Source organism: Peromyscus maniculatus, chromosome 18 (assembly GCF_049852395.1).
Source record: "Peromyscus maniculatus bairdii isolate BWxNUB_F1_BW_parent chromosome 18, HU_Pman_BW_mat_3.1, whole genome shotgun sequence".
NCBI lineage: Eukaryota > Metazoa > Chordata > Mammalia > Rodentia > Cricetidae > Peromyscus > Peromyscus maniculatus.
Window position 1 is genome coordinate 7,984,255 of NC_134869.1, and position 18,620 is coordinate 8,002,874.

General features: G+C 45.2%; 1 protein-coding gene across 1 annotated transcript in view; it reads left to right on the top strand.

The window, feature by feature from the left end:
• The window catches only part of LOC143269235 (protocadherin Fat 4-like), a 31,525-nt gene extending 13,341 nt beyond the window's left edge, over nucleotides 1-18,184 (top strand). Inside the window, exon 2 of the mRNA XM_076554298.1 lies at nucleotides 15,798-18,184. Coding sequence (XP_076410413.1) covers nucleotides 15,798-15,878 — 81 coding nt within the window. The 3' untranslated portion in view covers nucleotides 15,879-18,184. The remainder of the gene's footprint in view (nucleotides 1-15,797) is intronic.
• The last annotated feature ends 436 nt before the right edge of the window (nucleotides 18,185-18,620 follow it).

Consider the following 18,620-nt stretch of genomic DNA (forward strand, 5'->3'; position numbering starts at 1 on the left):
GGTAATTAACAAAATTTGTCTTGTATTTTTTGTAATGCAAACCCAGATGGGCATTCTTTAGTTCATAGTGTGTTTGGATACCTGTTTGACACTGAAGCCATTTTTCAGTTATATTCCACCTAGGGGTTGCTATGAACTACTGAAAGGGACATTGAGTTTTCAGCAACTATGTCATAAAGGAGACTTCAGGCCATGTTCAGGCTGTAAGGACCTTTGCTTTAATTTAATCACTTATAGGGAACATTTCCTAATGGTAACCTTCAAACACCCTCGCCTGTTGGCTGCACACTGCAGTTTCTGAGTTGTATTTCTATGAAGAATTCTGGTGGAAAGTGCCCATTCTGTTTACTGTTGTCTCACTCCCATGCTCTTTTTTGGTGCTGTAGTGGAAGAAATGAAGCAAGAGTCTTCTTTTTTATTTGTTTATTTTGTTGTCAGAACAACATCTCTCGAAATAAAAATGTTACGTTTGCAGTGACCCTGAAGGCAGAGCTGGACGCCTACTGTCCTGAACAGTCTTTATGGCTGACTTGACACAACCTGGAGTGACCAGGGTAAAGGGAACCTTTCCTAAAGAACTTATGAGATTGGCCTATGGGCCTGTCTGGAGGGCACTGTCTTGGTTGATGATTGATGTGGGGGGGGGGGCGGGGGGCAGCCCACTGTGGGTGGCACCATCCCTAGGCAGAAGGTCTTGGGGTATGTAAGAAAGTCAGCTAGCTGAGGATGAGCCAGGAAGCAAGGGAGTAGGTACTTATTCTCCATAGCTTCTGTTTGAATTCCTGCTATGATTCACTCAGGATCCTTCACTCAATAATGGACTGGGATCTGGAAGTGTAAGATGAATAAACCTTTCCCTCTCAATGCTGCTTTTGCTTATGGTGTTTTATCACGCCAATAAAAAAGGAACTGATGTACCCCACTTCACCCAGAGGTTATGAGCAACCATGACCACGGGAGCACATCGTTTTGGATAGACTTGGATTCAAGTTCATTTGTTTCCAAAGCTTTTGCTTTCTAATACATCCCTCTGCTCTTAATTACTATACATCATCTTAAGTCATCACATGACAATGAGATGAAAAGATGAAGCTTCAAGGAATATGATTGACAGCACTCAGGCTGGCCCGTGTTGTAAATCCAACTTCCCATTTCCTTTGTAGTTGAGTGAAGATTCGCCCTTTTTTTAAGTCAGAAAATATATTCAAGCAACATTTCTGTGAAAGAGTTAATAGTGCTCACTTTCAGAGAACGTGAATATATCACATTCAATGAAGCATTAATTAGTTGCAAAGGGAAGTATAAAGTATAAATCAACATGATGAGGGGGGCTGGCCAGCTCAAGGCTTGCCTGGGCTTCAAAGGGAGACAAAGAAAAACAAAGCGAGAAGAGGAAGGACATGCTTAGGGAACAGAAAACGTGTCTTTTCTCTGGGTCGCATTTATAGTTAGCTAAATTAAATTTGGATGTGAAGCTGACTTTGAAGGGGCCGTCTCTAATCAAATCTCAGACATGAATGAGTTGGTTTTTGCTTTCTAGTAGTGGCTGTGGGGAAGGAAAATTCACCTTCTGTAGGCTAACTGTTAATGAATACAGACCTGTTAGCGGTGGAAGAGATGATAAGGAGCCTAACTGTAAATGGGATTTGTATCATGCAGACACGTTGCAGAGGCACATGCCCATCACACCACCAAAGGCCTGTGGCAACAAACCCAGACACTGTGAAGACACAAACATGTAGCTGTAGAGAGGCCTGCCTGTGGATGATTGGTCAGTAGCTTTTGGATGTGCTTGGTACGCATGGCAGCAGGAAGCACAGAGTGTAATGGAATGCTCGCCTCACTGCGACCAAGAAATGGACAGAAGGAAGAGGGGACCACTTCTGCTCACAGTGACCAGGGAACAAAACAAGGGATGAGGAGACCACTTCCCCTCACAGTGACCACTGAACAAAGACGGGGATGAGGGGACCACTTCCCCTCACAGTGACCAGGGAACAAAGACAGGGATGAGGAGACCACTTCCCCTCACAGTGACCAGGGAACAAAGACAGGGATGAGGAGACCACTTCCCCTCACAGTGACCAGGGAACAAAGACAGGGATGAGGGGACCACTTCTGCTCACAGTGACCAGGGAACAAAACAAGGGATGAGGAGACCACTTCCCCTCACAGTGACCACTGAACAAAGACGGGGATGAGGGGACCACTTCCCCTCACAGTGACCACTGAACAAAGACGGGGATGAGGGGACCACTTCCCCTCACAGTGACCAGGGAACAAAGACAGGGATGAGGAGACCACTTCCCCTCACAGTGACCAGGGAACAAAGCAAGGGATGAGGGGACCACTTCTGCTCACAGTGACCAGGGAACAAAACAAGGGATGAGGAGACCACTTCCCCTCACAGTGACCAGGGAACAAAGCAAGGGATGAGGAGACCACTTCCCCTCATAGTGATAAGGAAATAAAGACAGGGATAAGGGACCACTTCCCCTATAGTGATAAAGAAATAAAGACAGGGTAGAGGGGGCCACTTACCCTCATAGTGATCAGGGAACAAACAGAGAGAAGAGGTGGGCCTATTTCCCCACATTCCCTTAGGACACTCAGTCAATACCTGAGACCCCCTACTGGGCTTATTTCTTACACTTTCCTCTATTTTCTCATATTCTCGAGCTGAGAATCAAGAATTAGATAGTTGGCTTCAGACCTGGGAAATCTCGACGAGAAATAAAGACTGTCTGAGGCTATGCAGAGTAATGAGGAAAGGAAGTGTTGGTATCTTTTTGGATCTGGGCAGGGATGCCTTTGTGCAGTCCATAACTTATCACTTGGTTCCTTTTGGAAGTTTGTTCCCTATTGCTGCTTTGAGATAAAAGGTTAGCACAGCCATGGGAGTCAACTGAAACAGATTTCATCCTCTCAGCCTTTAGACAAAGCCAACGTCGAAGAGCTCCCTTGGGTTGTTTCAGCAGAGGGTGGAAACCACTTAGCATTTCCAGTTTCATGGTGAGATGGAAGACAGAGACAGGAAGATACTGGCTGTACTCCCAACCCTGGCCTTGGGTTAGAGTCTGCTTGTCTGTAAGCAATAGCCAGAGACTTCAAAACCAGAGGGGTTGCATTAGAGTCTTATTCTCATTTTTATTGTGAACAGTTTGCTGTGACCTCCTGGTCCTCAATCTCACCCCATTGTTCACTCCCTGGAATACTGTTGAGTACTGTGGCATCAATCAGCCCTACTTCAAATCCATACCTGCAGCATATGGACCTTAGTCTGTTGTCAGAAAACCTAGAAGACTGCACATTGAGCGGTGTTTCCAGTTGATTTCACTGACTCATTATTTATCCCACAGAAGCTTTTACTGTTTATGGTAGAACTTGACCCAAGTGGGAAGAGGGACCTTTCCTGAGGAACTATCTGTAGCATGAATCTTAAAAGTTCTTATCAATAAAATCAAACCTGAGGCCAGTTATTGGGGTGAATGCTGGAAGATCAGAGAAGCAGAACAAGCCACAGCTACCTCACCTTGCCGATTCCTCCACTGATCCTGTTTCCTCAGACTGGATGCCTCTGAGTCCTCATCCAGAATGAATCTCAGCTGAACTGTTGCTCGAAAGCCTGAAAGCTTAACCAGCCAAATCTTTGTAGTTTCTGGTCCTCATGCCTTATGTATCTTTTTGCTTTCTGCCATAGCTCCCTGGGATTAAAGGCTCACTTTCTGGGATTAAGGGCATGAGTCATCATGCCTGGCTGTTTCCAATGTGGCCTTGAACTTACAGAAATCCAGAGGCATTTCTGCCTCTGGAATGCTAGGATTAAAGGCATGTGCTACCACTGCCTATCCTCTATGTTTAATATTGTGGCTGTTCTCTTCTCTGACCCCAGATAAGTTTATTAGCATGCACAATATTTTGGGGAACACAATACCACCACAACTACCTTCATCAGATTGGCCCTTGGGTATATCTGTGGGTCATTTTCTTAATTGCTAACCTATATAGTAGGGCCCAGCCCACTGTGGGAGGTGCTAACCCCTAGCCAGGCCATCCTGGCTTGTATAAAAAAGGCAGCTGAGCAAGCAGGAGGGAGCAAGCCAGTCAGCATTTTTCCTACATGGCCTCTGCTTCAGGTACTGCTGACCTGCCTCAGTGATGACCTGTTCCTGCAAGTGTAAACCAAATAAACCCTTTCTCCCCAAGTTGCTTTTATTTGATATCACAGAAGCAGAAAGCAACCTAAGGCAGTGTTAGATTTAGAGAGGGATTTCTTGGATTATTTGACCTGTGTGAAATGAAATTGATTTCTTGGTCTCCATAATGTGACATCTGCTAGAAGATGCCTATCTTTGTTCTTTCTTGTTTTTCAATAATTTAATATGGAGCATCATTATGTAATTAAGCGGACACCAGCTTCATTAAGAGGTTCTCTTCTGCACCCAGGTCTAGGCTGCAGTCACTTCAAATGCCTGTCTTTCCTTCTTGCTTGGGTGCAGGCTCACTCTGTGTTACTGTGATCACTGCCTTTTTCCTTTCCTTCCTGTTTTAAACCAGATCCACCCCGTGCGACTATAATCTCTGCTCTCCAGAAACTCTTCTCCCCCAGAGGCCCTGGCCATTTGACTACTTAGATACCATATTTGTAGAGCTCACTCAGGAAATGCAATTACTCACTGATTTTTAACATCATTTCTAGTTATACTAGTAGTTAGTAAGCAGTTACTATGCACTTATTGAACAAGATCATTGAGCAATAATATGTTACTATTCTTGAGACAATAAAAACTAGCATTCAGTAACAACAGATGGCTACTTATGCTCTTTCATTCAAACTTAAAATGATGCTTAGAAAAAAGTTCTGTTGCTGGCACCATCTTGCAGATGGTGAAATGGAGACACAGAGAGAAAAAAGTAACTGCTTTGAGCATACTCTAGAAAGGGGAGGGGCTAGGCTTGAGCCGTCACTCTAGACAACTGCACATTCCGACTGCAGTTTTTTGTTTTTTGTTTTTAATAACTATGTCAGGAAAATGCTTAGCTGCTATTTTCTTTGTATTTGTCACATATTGCTATTGCTTTTTATTTGTATGTGTTTGTAGCATAGATTACAAATATCACTTGAAGTTCTTTTAGAATGAGCTACAAACAAAAATGATTTAAACATGGAAGTATGATTTTAGTCAAGTGAATGAGGAACGCAATTGCTAAAATCCTGACTTCTGAAACTTAACAAAATACTTTTCTCCAATTTTTTAAATCAAGGCCTCTTATTCTTTAATCTATATGTTTTTAGTAGATATATTCAATTTAAACAAAGCAAAATTTAAAGTTTAGAAAAATATTTGTCTTTTGTGTGCAAATGTTTTAATTTGATTCATTCTCAAATGTTACTATACATGAGAATCCCTTACGTGGACATCCATTTATAGTGTAAATAATTCTCAAAAGTTTAAGGAAAATCCTTGGGGGGAAAACATGTGAATCAGAACTTAAGCAGTGATGATGAAATAGCACCCAGGGCATCTTAGCAAAGATCCTCTTAGGAAAGGACTCCTGCTTCTTAAACAGGAGGGAAGCACACATTTGCATATTCGGAAGAGCAGCTCAGAGAGCAGCCAGCCTGGCTCTGAAACAGCATTTGGGGTAGAAATGGAAGCGGTTGGTGTGCCAATAACACCTGCACCAGTGGTGTGGGGCAGCAGCAACAACAGCTGCACCAGTGGTGTGGGACAACAGCAACAGCTGCACAGCTGTGTGGCAGAGGAATTCCAGTGGTGCCGGAGCAGTAATGACTCTCAGAGCTACTGCAGAAGGGGCAGCTCCAGTCCCATTGGGGATGTGGCAGCAGCAATTGCAGCAGGTGCTCCAGCACATGAAGAACAGCCAAAGCAGAAGCCCTGGGGCCTGGAGCAGCGCCTGCAGAAGCTTCCACAGGGAGGCAGGCAGGAAGCTTAACCATGGCAGGAGCATAGGGAGCCTGAGCATGAAGATATCAATGGGAAGTTGCTTTTTCTGATGTAAATGCTGTTCACAACTCCCGCATTATTTCAGTGTTAGCTGACGAGCTATTACAAGTGTCTGTTGTCACAATTGTTTTTGATGTCTAAGACGAGCTTAGCTGATGAAAGGAGAGAAGAAGAGGTGAGGAGATTGCTTTGTTTCAAATACCAGGCCCTGTAAGCCGCCCAAGGTAAGCATGTAAGATGGACTGAAATCAGAGCTTTTCTTAGCACTCATTAAAAATGCCACTTTAACTCCTTTCGGAACGAGTTAATGTATGCAAATGGTTTCACTGTGTGGGATGTACGAATTGTTTTAAAAAGCACATGAGGTGCCCTGAGAAAGTCACTATCTGGATTTTTTCTATGATTACAATTGGAAATGGACGTGGTAGATGGAGGACTGAACTAGCAAAACCATGAGAAGACAGTAAGGTCTTTTCAAAAGGAAGTTGGTTGATGATAGACGAGAACTTAATAAGATCTTATCAGAATCGATCACATCCTCAGATGTGTTTTAAAATCTGTACCAATGTGTTGTTAAGGCTTTGGATTCCCTTATGTTCTTCCCTATCTAAAGAATACCCACATTTACATACAAGAATATAGTAGCCTGCAACCGTCGATGCACAAGCAGTAGTTTTTTAATGTAAAGTCTGTGTGCGCAGGGGGAAAGAACTCTTGAGGAGAAGCAGAATTCAGCATAATTGAAACGCGGTTAGCCATCTGGAGCACTCGGTGCAATACAAAGACATTTGGTGTTTTAAGTAGAGGATTTAGAATTAAAGCTGAGTTCTTTTGTGTGTAATTGAAGCCGACATCCTCAGCACTTGGTGCGAGCATCCAGTTGAGGCCTGTGAAAGTACCAACCACCCTCTCTAAAACTGGAAGTCCGAACTAATACCACACCTAGAGCTGGTGGAGGGTTCTGGTGTCACCCTTGAAGGTCTAAGATGCAGGGGTGATGGATGCTGATGCACCGTTGTTTAATTTACACCAGTGACCCCTGAATGCCAAGAGGATGCCTGGAGAAGGCTGTCAGTTGCTGCGGGCTAAACTGGGTGATGACCTCAAAGACAACTCTCAGGCCCAATAAATATCTCTGCAGGGAGAAGGTGGACGCACCCCAGAGATGTGGTGGAGAGTCTCTGACCATGGATTTTCTCTCTCTCTCTCTCTCTCTCTCTCTCTCTCTCTCTCTCTCTCTCTCTCTCTCTCTCTCTCTCTTTGGTTTTTCAAGACAGGGTTTCTCCGTGTAGCTTTGCACCTTCCCTGGATCTCGCTCTGTAGACCAGGCTGGCCTCAAACTCACAAAGATCCACCTGCCTCTGCCTCCTGAGTGCTGGGATTAAAGGCGTATGCCACCACTGCTCAGCTGGATTCTTTCTTTTCTATGTTATTCAGTGTACAATAGCAGAAACAATTTACCACCACTCCTGCCTCAAAAGAGAGAAAGGTAGAAATTTTCTTCTGCATCGGGCCACCTCCTGACAAAATGCACCTAGAGGGAAAGAGATCTCCAGGCTTCCCAAGGGAATCACAAGGGTCAACATTAGAGGTGTTACTGGGTATGTAGGGCCTGATGAAGAAGCAGCTGGAACAGGGCCACCAATGGTAAGTCACACGCCCTGCAGAGGGCAGAGCCTTCTGTAGATGCTGGGGCCCATTAAGGGCCTGGAGCTCATCAGGTTTCCTTCCTTCCTTCCTTCCTTCCTTCCTTCCTTCCTTCCTTCCTTCCTTCCTTTCTTTCTTTCTCTTTTTTAATTACACTTATTTATGGTGTGTGTGTGTGTGTGTGTGTGTGTGTGTATGTGTGTGTGTTGTTTGCTCACACATGTTCATACCACATCACTCTTCTTCCACTGTGTTGACCTCAAGGATGGAACTCAGGGAGTCAGACTTCATGGCCATTGCTTCTCCTGGCTGAGGCATATTCCTGGCCTTACACTAGTCCTTCCAAAGCAAAAGGAAATTGTTATCCTGGTATCCACCAGGTAGAGGCAGGTGTTCTGGTTGATTTTTCAGGATAACAGTAGTAGGCTCTGATAGAGCCGTGGGTGTGGGCTGCCTTCCTGAGGTGTGAAGTGTTGTGTTGGTCCTGTGGTCTGACTCTGTGATGTTGAGGACATCATCACCTGGAAAAGATTCACATACAGAGTTTGTGACCACCCCCATCAGAATCAGAGCAGCCACTATTACTGTAGGAGGCTGAGATGACGTGTGTGGAGGCTCGGGCTTTGTTTTTTGCTATCTGCTCTTTCCTTGAGATGATCGCACTATGTAGCCCAGGCTTGAACTTGCAGCGGTGGCTCATCTTCATTTTAAGAGGTCGGGGACTACAGGACAGAGTTACCACACACAGCTTAGAAACCTCTCCAAAGCTCCTGGCCGCTCCCGGGCCTTGGAGTAAATGGGCTGATTGCGAATCTGAAGCTGGGTTTGGTGTGTTGAGCAAGTTCGCCTAGCGGATTGCTCCAAACCGCGCTGTTCCGTGGAAGGCAAAGTAGAAGCTCCGGCATTGAGCAAGCCCAGGGCAGCTGCCTGAGTGGGGTCTAGTGCACTCCACCAGTGCCCGACCCGCTACATGCTTGTGGCCCTATAAAGGGCCCCCCACCATGAGCAGAAACACAATCTTCTGTCGTGGAGAAGCCATGGATATGACCCAAAGCAGATGCCGCAGCACCGAAGGGGTATCTGAAAAGACTGTGGTGACAGGAATCTGAGATTCAGAAGGCAATTTGGGCAGAGAAGACGGAATCAGCAGGAGGCTCCTCGGAGATGGCCAAGGTGAATAGCTATTGCTTATGTTATAGATCAGCTAAAGATGGTATCCAAAAGTACATGCATCTGGGTCTTGTTGACAAAGAAATAAATTCAGAATGCACGTTGAGAAATAAATGTGTGAGTGTGGAGTGAGTTCACACAATTTTAAAATAAAATTGATGGGGCTGGAAAGATGACTCACTGGTTAAGAGAACTTGCTGCTCCTCCAGAGGACCTGGGTTCAGTTCCCGGCACCCATTTCAGGCAGCTCACAACTGCCTGTAACTCCAGCCACAGGGAATTGAATGTCCTCTTCTGGCCTCTGACACACTGCACACTAGTGCATGAACCCTCACACATACTCACATAATCTTTGAAGTTAAAAAAAAATGAAATTGGTGCTTACCAATGTGGAGTTTATGAGCTGTGTCTGCATTAAGTGCTAAGTGTGGCTGATGTGTCAGAGCACGTAATACAGCAAAGGCCACCCTTCGCTGGTTCTTCTGAGTGCATGGAGACTGTCTTTGTTTCCTCTTATGTTTATTCAAGCATATTCTCTTTTTCAGTTTTGAATACTGGTGAGTGAAAATGATTCAGAAGTAAAGCACACTTCCAAATCTCCTGGCCACAAGGATCAAAATGATAATATCTCTGAAAATCAAAACAAGGAACTCTGGGATGGAAAAAAATCTCAGAAGGGTTTTCAACCGCTGTTTTCTATCAAACTCTACTTTGGCTTGGAATTTTAGAAAAAGCTCAGTTTCACATAGATGACAAAAATAATAAACATGTCCTCTCACTTATTACAAGTTCCCCTGGAATATAGACGTGTTTTCTATGCAACAGCACACACTGAATTTTCGGTAGGATCTTTCTAGTCCACTGACACATGGTTATTTGGATTTTGATGTAAAATAAATCCAGCCTCCTGAAACAGTTATATAGAGAAAGAGTAAAACCAATTACACTGTGTTATTGTTAATGTAGCATCAACAAGCAATATCGACTTACAGGGACCTTTTCTGTTGATATTAAGGCGCCTGGGGGATGCTGTGTACCTTTCTGTTACTTAGAAGTAACTTGTCTGCCAAAGTTGTCTGTGATTTCTTTAGAAACAGAGGCCAGGATTTTTTCTAGTTCCTGTGTCTTTCTGTTATAACCATATTTGTTTGTACTTTGCAATTATTATCTCATTTGATCCTTACTATTACCCTTCTTGTGAACCATTGTCATCACTGTTTATAAATGAACAACCCAGGGTTCTACTAAGGACTGGACAGATACGTGGACTCAGATATTTTCTTTCTTTCTTTCTTTTTTTTTTTTTTTGGTTTTTCGAGACAGGGTTTCTCTGTGTAGCTTTGTGCCTTTCCTGGGACTCACTTGGTAGCCCAGGCTGGCCTCAAACTCACAGAGATCCGCCTGCCTCTGCCTCCCAAGTGCTGGGATTAAAGGCGTGTGCCACCACTGCCCGGATCAGATATTTTCTTATAGCCAGTATTATTCTCCATCTACTATACTATAATATGTCAGCATCCACCTCAAAATCAACAAGGGACCACAGAGCACTGAACCTAGTCTCTCTTCTAACATAGGGGACTTCCCTTCTTCCTTTCTCACTTTCATTTTCTTCCCCCTCCCTCCTTCCCTCCTTCCCTCCCTCCCTCCCCGCTCCTTCCTGCTTTTCTCTCTTTCCTTCAATGGTTTTAACAAAACTAAACGAGTCCATGACAAAAACTCAGCCTGTGTGGGTTGCTCATGGCTGGGGATTCTTTCTAAGGTTATGGTACCAGTTCTCCAGACGCAGTTGACCATGGTGGCTAGTGTGTGTGACACATGACAGGGCACTAGAGGGTAAAGTTCATTCAAGAGGAGACAGGGTGCTGGCCAGAGTCTGGGCTTGGCAGCCCCCCACAGCAGACAAGTCTCCCAGCCACCCCTTAGACATCAGCACAGTATAAAAAAAGAGATGTATTCAAGGTGGTCACACTGGGGAGGAAAACCAAGTCTAGAGACTCTCCAGTCTATCCATAGGGTCCTGATGTGGAGCTTAGGCTTAAAGAGGTCGGGAGGTAACAGCCAACCCATCAAGGCATGGTCCTATCTGTCCTCACTGTCTGTACCTCAGTCTCTCCTGCGCTAACATGTTGTCATTCTGTGTGGACACCCTTCTGTGGAGACAAGCACTCTCTCTGGCGGACTCCAGCCTTCCTTCAGTCTCGACCTGCTCGCGAGGAAAACTCTAGTTTATTGAAGTCCATTGTCTCACTACTTTTATATCGGGTGGGAAGGACATGGTGTTTTTTTAGAATATTCTCGACAAGATGCAGAGATTAGTGTCTTTCCAGAACCTACACCCAGAGCTCTCCTGTGCCAGTGGAGGGTTTAGAAGGAAGGACCATTCAAGTGTGGCTTTCCGAATAATAACGAGTGTTACCATCAGAGACCTAATTATCAAAACAAATCCCCCTAAACTGTAGTGTTAAAAGAGATGCTCAAACTCGGTGGGTGATGGGATTGCCCTGACATGAACAATATCTGACTACCTCAAGTGACCTTAGGTAGGTTCTGCTGTTCTCTGCCTACTGTCCAACACTGAAGACCTTCTCTGGGACATGCTGGTTGTTTTGGGGAATTGTGATAAACCATTTCATATTTATCCCCCGGGTTGTCATATATTTGTTTCAGGAGACAATGAAATTTTTCTTTGTAAGGAACCAAAAAATACTGTGATTAATTCCCCCCCCCCGCCCTGCCCCCGGTAAAAAGCCCCAAGTTGGAGTAGTTACTGTAACAGAAAGTGGGAGAAAATCGTATTGCTACTTGTCAGTGCTGATTTGCACTAGATGCTGAGAGGATCATGGTTTCCTCGAAAACAATAATGGTATAAAAACCACGGGATGGGGAACCCCTGGTACTCTCTTAGAACTCAAGTGGTTTCACAGCCATCTTCAGAACCATCCTTGAACTTCAGTTTCTAGGTGAGATGATTTTTCTGAAGTTGGTGCATTCCAGATGTGTACAACAGCATCAAAATCGTAAGCAGAGTGCATGTGTACACTCCAACTCAGAAGGCAGCAAGGGCCCCCAATTCCGTGATGGTATCCAACATTCAGGTCAGAGGTCCTCATCTCTTTGGCAGACTCTGGGACTTTAACACTATTGTGAAAACATTTCTTTGCATATGTGTGTGTGCGCGCGCGCGCCAAGTTCGGAGGTCACAGAGGTCAACTGGGAGTGTTATTCCTTAGGAGCCATCTACACTGATTTTTGAGACCTGGGGATCACTGACTGAACTAGCCTGGCTGGATAATGTGCTTCAGGGATGTGTCACCCCCCCACACCCACCCCCAGGTCTAGGGTTGCAGCTTCTGGAATGTTTTTATGTATAACTGGGAATCTGACTTGGGCCTTGGGTCTTTGTGCTTGCACAGCAGTTTTCTCCTTAACTCTAGAATCCTTCTAAAGCAAGACCCTGTTGGTTAACACCTCCTGTGACTAGAAGGGCTCCTAATAGGAGCTACAAAAGGCTGGGCTGGGTGGTGGCTCTTTAGGTGCCTTCCCTGAGCTTGAAAGAGTAATTTGTGTGAGGCTGACCCAAGCAGCACAGGTTCTGAGGGAACCGTGAAGATTGTAATGATGATGTCCACACAGCGGGTGAGCGGAGTTGAATGGACTGAACAGGCTTCCTGTCATGCTAACCATCCAGAAACTGGCTTTGTTTGGCTGCTCACATCACATCACAAGATTGCAGGGGGCCCTGGATATAGAGTCAAGGCGATCTGAGGACTACGGATAGGAGACAGCTCAGACGGTGAAGTCCTGCCTCTGCAAGCATGAGGGCCCGAGTTTGTCCTTTATTTTCAAGGTGGTGTAAAACTTGGGGAGGCAGAGGCAGGCAGGTCCCTGGGGCTCACTGGCCAGTTAGCCTCCTTGGTAAGCTCCAGGTTGGTGAGAGACTGTGGTGGCTTGAATGAGCATGGTCCTCATGGGCTCACATATCTGAACCCTTCCTTCCCAGTTGGTGGAACTGGTTGGGAAGGATTAGGAGGTGGTGCCTTGTTGGAGGAGGTGTGATTCTGGGGGTGGCTTTGAGGTTGCAAACGCCCCCACCAATCCCAGTTTGTTCTCTCTGCCTCACGATTGTTGCCTTAATGTGTAAGCTCTCAGGTAACTGCTCCAGCAGCATGCCTGCCTGCCTGCCTGTCTGCTGCCATGCTCTCTGCCATAATGGTCATGGACTCTGTCTGAAACTGTAAGCAAGCCTCCAGTTAAATTCTTTCTTTCATAAGTTGCCTTGGTCATGCTGTCTCTTCACAGCAGTAGAAAAGAAACTAAGCCAGAGACCCTGTCAAAACCAAACCAAACCAAAACTGGACAGTGCTGATGTCTCAGGAATGGTACTGGAAGTTGTTCTCTGACCTGTACATGCATTAAAATACACATGCATGGAGTCAACTCCACCCCCACCCTACGGCACACACATAACAGAGCATCTGATGGTGGGTGAGGATACCCATTATCTTGTCTGTTTCTGTTACAAGAGTAGCTTTCACTGGAATTGAGACTGCAAAAAGACAGATCCCTGCAAGAATCACTGTAGACACAAAGCCTTCCTAATAGCCCATGGGGGAAACCCAAGCCAGGCGCTGTGGGAAGGGGCATTTTTAGGATGACTGAGTAAGAATAAAGCAGAGCCAAGGACACTCTTAATGGCTTCTGATTCCACGCCCCGTGGCTTTAACAGAAGAGCTGTTTCTTCCCTGATAACCCCAGGGTGGATTCTGAAAGTGCGGCCCCTTCACTTCTCTACTTATTACTACAACAAAGAGCTCTTGGAGCATGGGGTCAGTCTGTTGAGCTAGGCAGGAAGAAGCAGTTTGCTGCCATCAGCCCTAGGATTTGCAGCTGGAACTGGTTGTGTGTGTGTGTGTGTTTGTGCGCGCGTGCGCGCGCGCACGTGCACACACATGTTATTTATTTATTGATTTATTTGTCTGTTTTCATTCAGGTTAATGTTTGGGCATGTTTGGGTATCTGAGCTATTTTAGAAGCAGCAGAGCCTGGACTGTCCCTAGTTCTGAATCACTAGTTGCAACAACAGAGCATTGTTTCCTAACAGGCTTCTCTCATTCTGAGGTTAATTCCAACCAGACTCTAGGAAGAAATCCTGTCTGCTGTTCTGGGGCATCACTTAGGGTATTGAGGCTGCAGATCCAGGAACGACCCCTAAATATCAACCTGCACGTGTTCACCTCTGAAAAGCTCATCTGCTCTTGAGTGGGAAGCAGGAAGATTATCGGGGTTTCAAAAAGTGCTGAAAAAAAAAAGTTCCTGTTCTAGTCTCATTACCGTTGCTGTGATAAAACACCCTGACAAAAGACAATGGAGGGGGAAGAGGGTTTATTTTCGGGGCTTATTTAATAATTCCAGGCTGCAGCCTGTCACTGCAGGGAGGTTACAATGGCAGGGACATGAGACAGCTGGTCACGTCATATCCACCGTCAGGAGCTTGCTTGTGCTCAGTTCAATTTCTCCACTTCAGAGAGTTCAGAACCTCCTGCATAGGGAATTGCACTACTCCCAGTGGGTTGAGTTTCCCACGTGAATTAATTTAGTTAAACATATCTCTGGTAGACATTCCTACAGATAATCCTTAGTCAAGACCCTCTTCCCAGGTGATACACACACACACACACACACACACACACACACACACACACACCATGCAGTACACAAAGAATGTGGTCTCAAATTAAAGAAGCAAAGGAATGCATGACATAAAAGCATATTGAGAGTCCGGGGTGGTAACTATAATCCCAGAGCTAGGGAAGTTGAGACTGGAAGATTAAGAGATCAGAGTTAGCTTGGGCTACACACCACGCCCATCTCAAAAAACAAAACAAATCAACAACAAGAACACCAGAAAACAAATTAAATTTTAGTTCTTTCCCATTTCAGAATGCAGTTTAAAAAAATGATAATTGAAGGCAGATCATAGGTTGTCTGGGAAACATGCTGCAGTATAGAATAATTCCTGCAAGATAACAAAAGAGATAGGAAGAGCAAGTGAAACAATGGACAACACATGTTAATGGCGTCAGGAGAACTCCTGAGTGCTCTCTGTGGCAGCCTGCCCATCAGAACTTGACAGGAGGTGCAGGCCACCTGGTGAGATCTCCCAGCAGCCTTTGCTTTCCTCCCTAACCCTAACCCTGACCCTAACCCTAACACTGACTTTATCCCAGGTGACATTCTAATCTCATGCTTCTCTCCTCAGATCTAGTCTCCAAATCTAGATCTAACACTCAAATGTACTGGTTGGGAACCCTCCCGGATTTCTGCTGCTCTCTCTCATGTTTCCCATGTTTAGGGAAGGATAAGAAGGTGGGCCAGGCATGTAGAGAGCAAAAGGATTGTGAGTATAGAACATTCAGGAAAGCAGCAGGTTTTTTCACCAACTGCCCAAATAGCAGTGCCTATAACACAAGTCAGCTATAAGCTTTTATTACATCTTCGGGTCTTATAATGGCTTTCAATTTAATGACTCCTGCCCAGCTTGGCATATACCAGAATAGCATGGTATTTGTTGACATCACTGATGAAACCTAAAATTTACATCTAAGAAAGTTAAAACTGGAGATTTTGAATTTGCTAAGATAACTATTATATTTTACAATATGTGCATAGGATTTTAATATAGAATGTGTAATATTATTAAGTTTCTGGTTGGAAGAAATGTCTACACAGGTACTACACACATGTGTAATCTGATACCACAATGACTTCACAAGTCACACAGCTTGTGTAACAAATAACAACTAATGCAGATAATCTCTAACACATGGTCAGGTGGCTAAGTGAAAATTACCCTGAAGCCGAGAAGAGTCACTTCTTGCTCTTCTCAAGCAGCTCTGAAAGGTTAAGGGTCAAGGAAGAACCTGAAGAGACACGAGTCAGCAAAACTCTCTTCTTCCTTCATCGTGGGGTGTGGGCACATGTGCAGTTCAATGCCTGCTGTGTCGTCTGCAGGGCAGTTCAACTGGAGATGCAGTGAAAATGACCACAAAAAGAAGACATGGAGCACTGGGCGGTGGTGGCACACGCCTTTAATCCCAGCACTTGGGAGGCAGAGGCAGGCAGATCCCTGTGAGTTCAAGGCCAGCCTGGTCTACAGAGTGAGTTAAAAAAAAAAAAAAAAGATGTGGAGCCTTGTGATGGTTAATCTACACTGCCGGCTTGACTGGATTAGGAATCTATTGGGGTGGGAAGCATCATCCCATGGACTGAGCACCACCCCAGCACTCGCCTCTCCCTGTTTCCCGACTGTGAAGGAGATGTGACCAGCTGCCTCCAGCTCCTGCTTCTGTGTCTTCCCTGCTGTGATGGATGACACCCTCAAATTCTGAGGTGAAATAAACCCTTCCTCCTTTAAGTTGCTTGCATCAGGTGTTCTGTTCCAGCTGTGAGAGCAGTACCTCACAGAATACCTGGAGGTTTCTGCCCCCCTTAAAATGATTTTGCATTGTTTGAATTCCGTTTGAACAATAGAAATCCTTTGCTTCATCCATCCCTTCTGTGACTCCGGTTCACAGCACACCAGTTCCCTTCTTCTATTGTTTAAAATCAGTTCAACAGAGACCTAGTTCAAATTGTGTTTTGAGGAATCAGACTGACCTTTTAAAAATTAGATTCTACTTTTTAGCTACACAAGGGAAAATTTGAGCTTAGGATTTCAAAGGAAATGGCAGGCAGTCTGATTGCCTAACACACTCCCAAGGACTTTGTACCGAGACTGGTGGTCCTCTGTGAGAAGGGGCAGTGTCCCCCAGGCTGGCTGTGAGGAGGAGGAGGAGGAGGCTCAAAGTCTCCAGCCACTCTTTCTTTGAGAGTCTTTGCAGCCACGTGGCAGGTTTCCATTTCAGCTGTGAACTGTGAACTTGGAGCTTCACTTTCTGCCTCTAAAAGGAACACTGGGTTTTATGCCAGGGTGAGGAGAGGAGGGATGAGGAAAGACGCTGGGGAGAGGCGGGTCAGGTGCTGAGCAAGCAGTAGGGGTGGGTCAAGGCTCCATCTAGGAGTCACAGTGGCAGGACCAAGAGCAATGCAGTGGTGAGAGACCCGAGGGAACTGTAGTCTGATATACAGTTCCCTGATTAGCCTCAGGAGGGGCATTGGGCCAACAATCAGTATCCAGGACCCTTCTCCAGCTACAGTATTTCTTTGTTACTTGGCAAAGGAAGAAAAGTCAACACCAAAGAAGCATCCCCATTCAGTCGGGTTGACGGGAGCATTTTGACGCACTTATAATTACCACGAGCATCCAGCATCTTCGTTCTCGATTTCTGTAGTATCCCCGGGTCTCACATCACATCACTGCCCAGGTGACAGCTGCACCATTGTGAATCCGGTCCTTTTAAGAGTGGAATGTTAGTCACTGCCAGTTCGGCAAACAGACCTTATAGCTGTGACCTAAAAGAGCTGTGAGTGTGGTGGGGACGCCCACTGGCTGACAACAGGGTTCTAACAGCCTGGCTACAATGGCTTCTTTTGTCTTCAGAAGCTTACAGAGAATCTGATATTCACAGTTTCTGTGCATTGATTTTGTTGAGAGGCAATCTCCATATGCAACCCAGAAGTTACTGAATGGATCTCAGTGGCACGAAGATTCAAGTCCATGAGCTCCAGGGCCCAGGGGAGCTCTAAGGTTTCCTGGAGCCCTCCAGACTGCTGTCTGTACATGCTGCTTGATAGCATCTGGTGGAGTCAGGATGAAGATGCAGCAGAGCTTAGGGGCTTTTTGTTGTTATTGTTTCCCTTTTATCGTTAAGAGACTCATTTGAAGCAGGAAACAGAGACACGGCAACATCGAAACTAATACACACTCTTTTGATGAGAAAACTGACCTGTCACCCATCTGACACAAACCCAATCAAAACTGGGCTGGACTAAGTTCACTAGCCATGGACATGGACATGGAGGGCTCAGAGTCACCATCCTGTGTAGAGATCCTCTGAAGGAATTTCCCTAGGACTCCTACTGTGAGAGAAAGAAAGGGCAAAGTGAGTTGGTCACTGGAAAGACATTTCACAGTCAGGCCAGTGATGATGGTCACCTTGATCAGGATGGGTCACCTTAGCTATGCACCTCTCCCCTGTTTACACTCAGACCTCACTGAACCTCTTTGTTCCTTCCCCCAATGTGACTTCAAGGAACAAATCCCCTTTTTCTGCTTTTCGTGATCAACTGTGTTTTTAATGGACTCATTGAGGACAGGTGACTTGTTGGGGCCAACTCCGATGGCCTGAACACAAAGCAGGAACGTGATTCAGAAAATGTTTTTAAATTTTACATTCTAATTGCATGTTTTTAAACATCTCTCTGAGAATTTGTTAAAAATAATAAAAGAATAAAATTTCTATGGGAGAATCATACTAGTCACACAAATTGGAAAATCCAGAATGTCAGCAACTTTTGAGGCACTGGGCAGTTTGGGGAATCCACTCATCTTTGCCCAACATTAGGTCCCATTTGTCGTACAAAAGACGCATTAATGTGAATCTGGAAATGTACTTAAAGCAATTATTGTAATTCAAAACACTGAATTTTTTCAACATTAGAAACACAAGGAATACTCCAGCCCTGCTTCGTGGGGTGTTCTGTACACACTGCTTTTCTTTTGTTCCGTTCATGGCCTCCACTCCTGGGGAAGGAGGCTGGCTTTACTCACTGTTTTCTGTCCTTGTCCTTTTGCGTTTAAGTCAGACATTCGAGCATCATGGACACCTCTGCTACAGACTTCTCAACACCTGTTTCTTAGGTTTCACTCTTGTCCCACTAGGGGCTTGTGGGGTG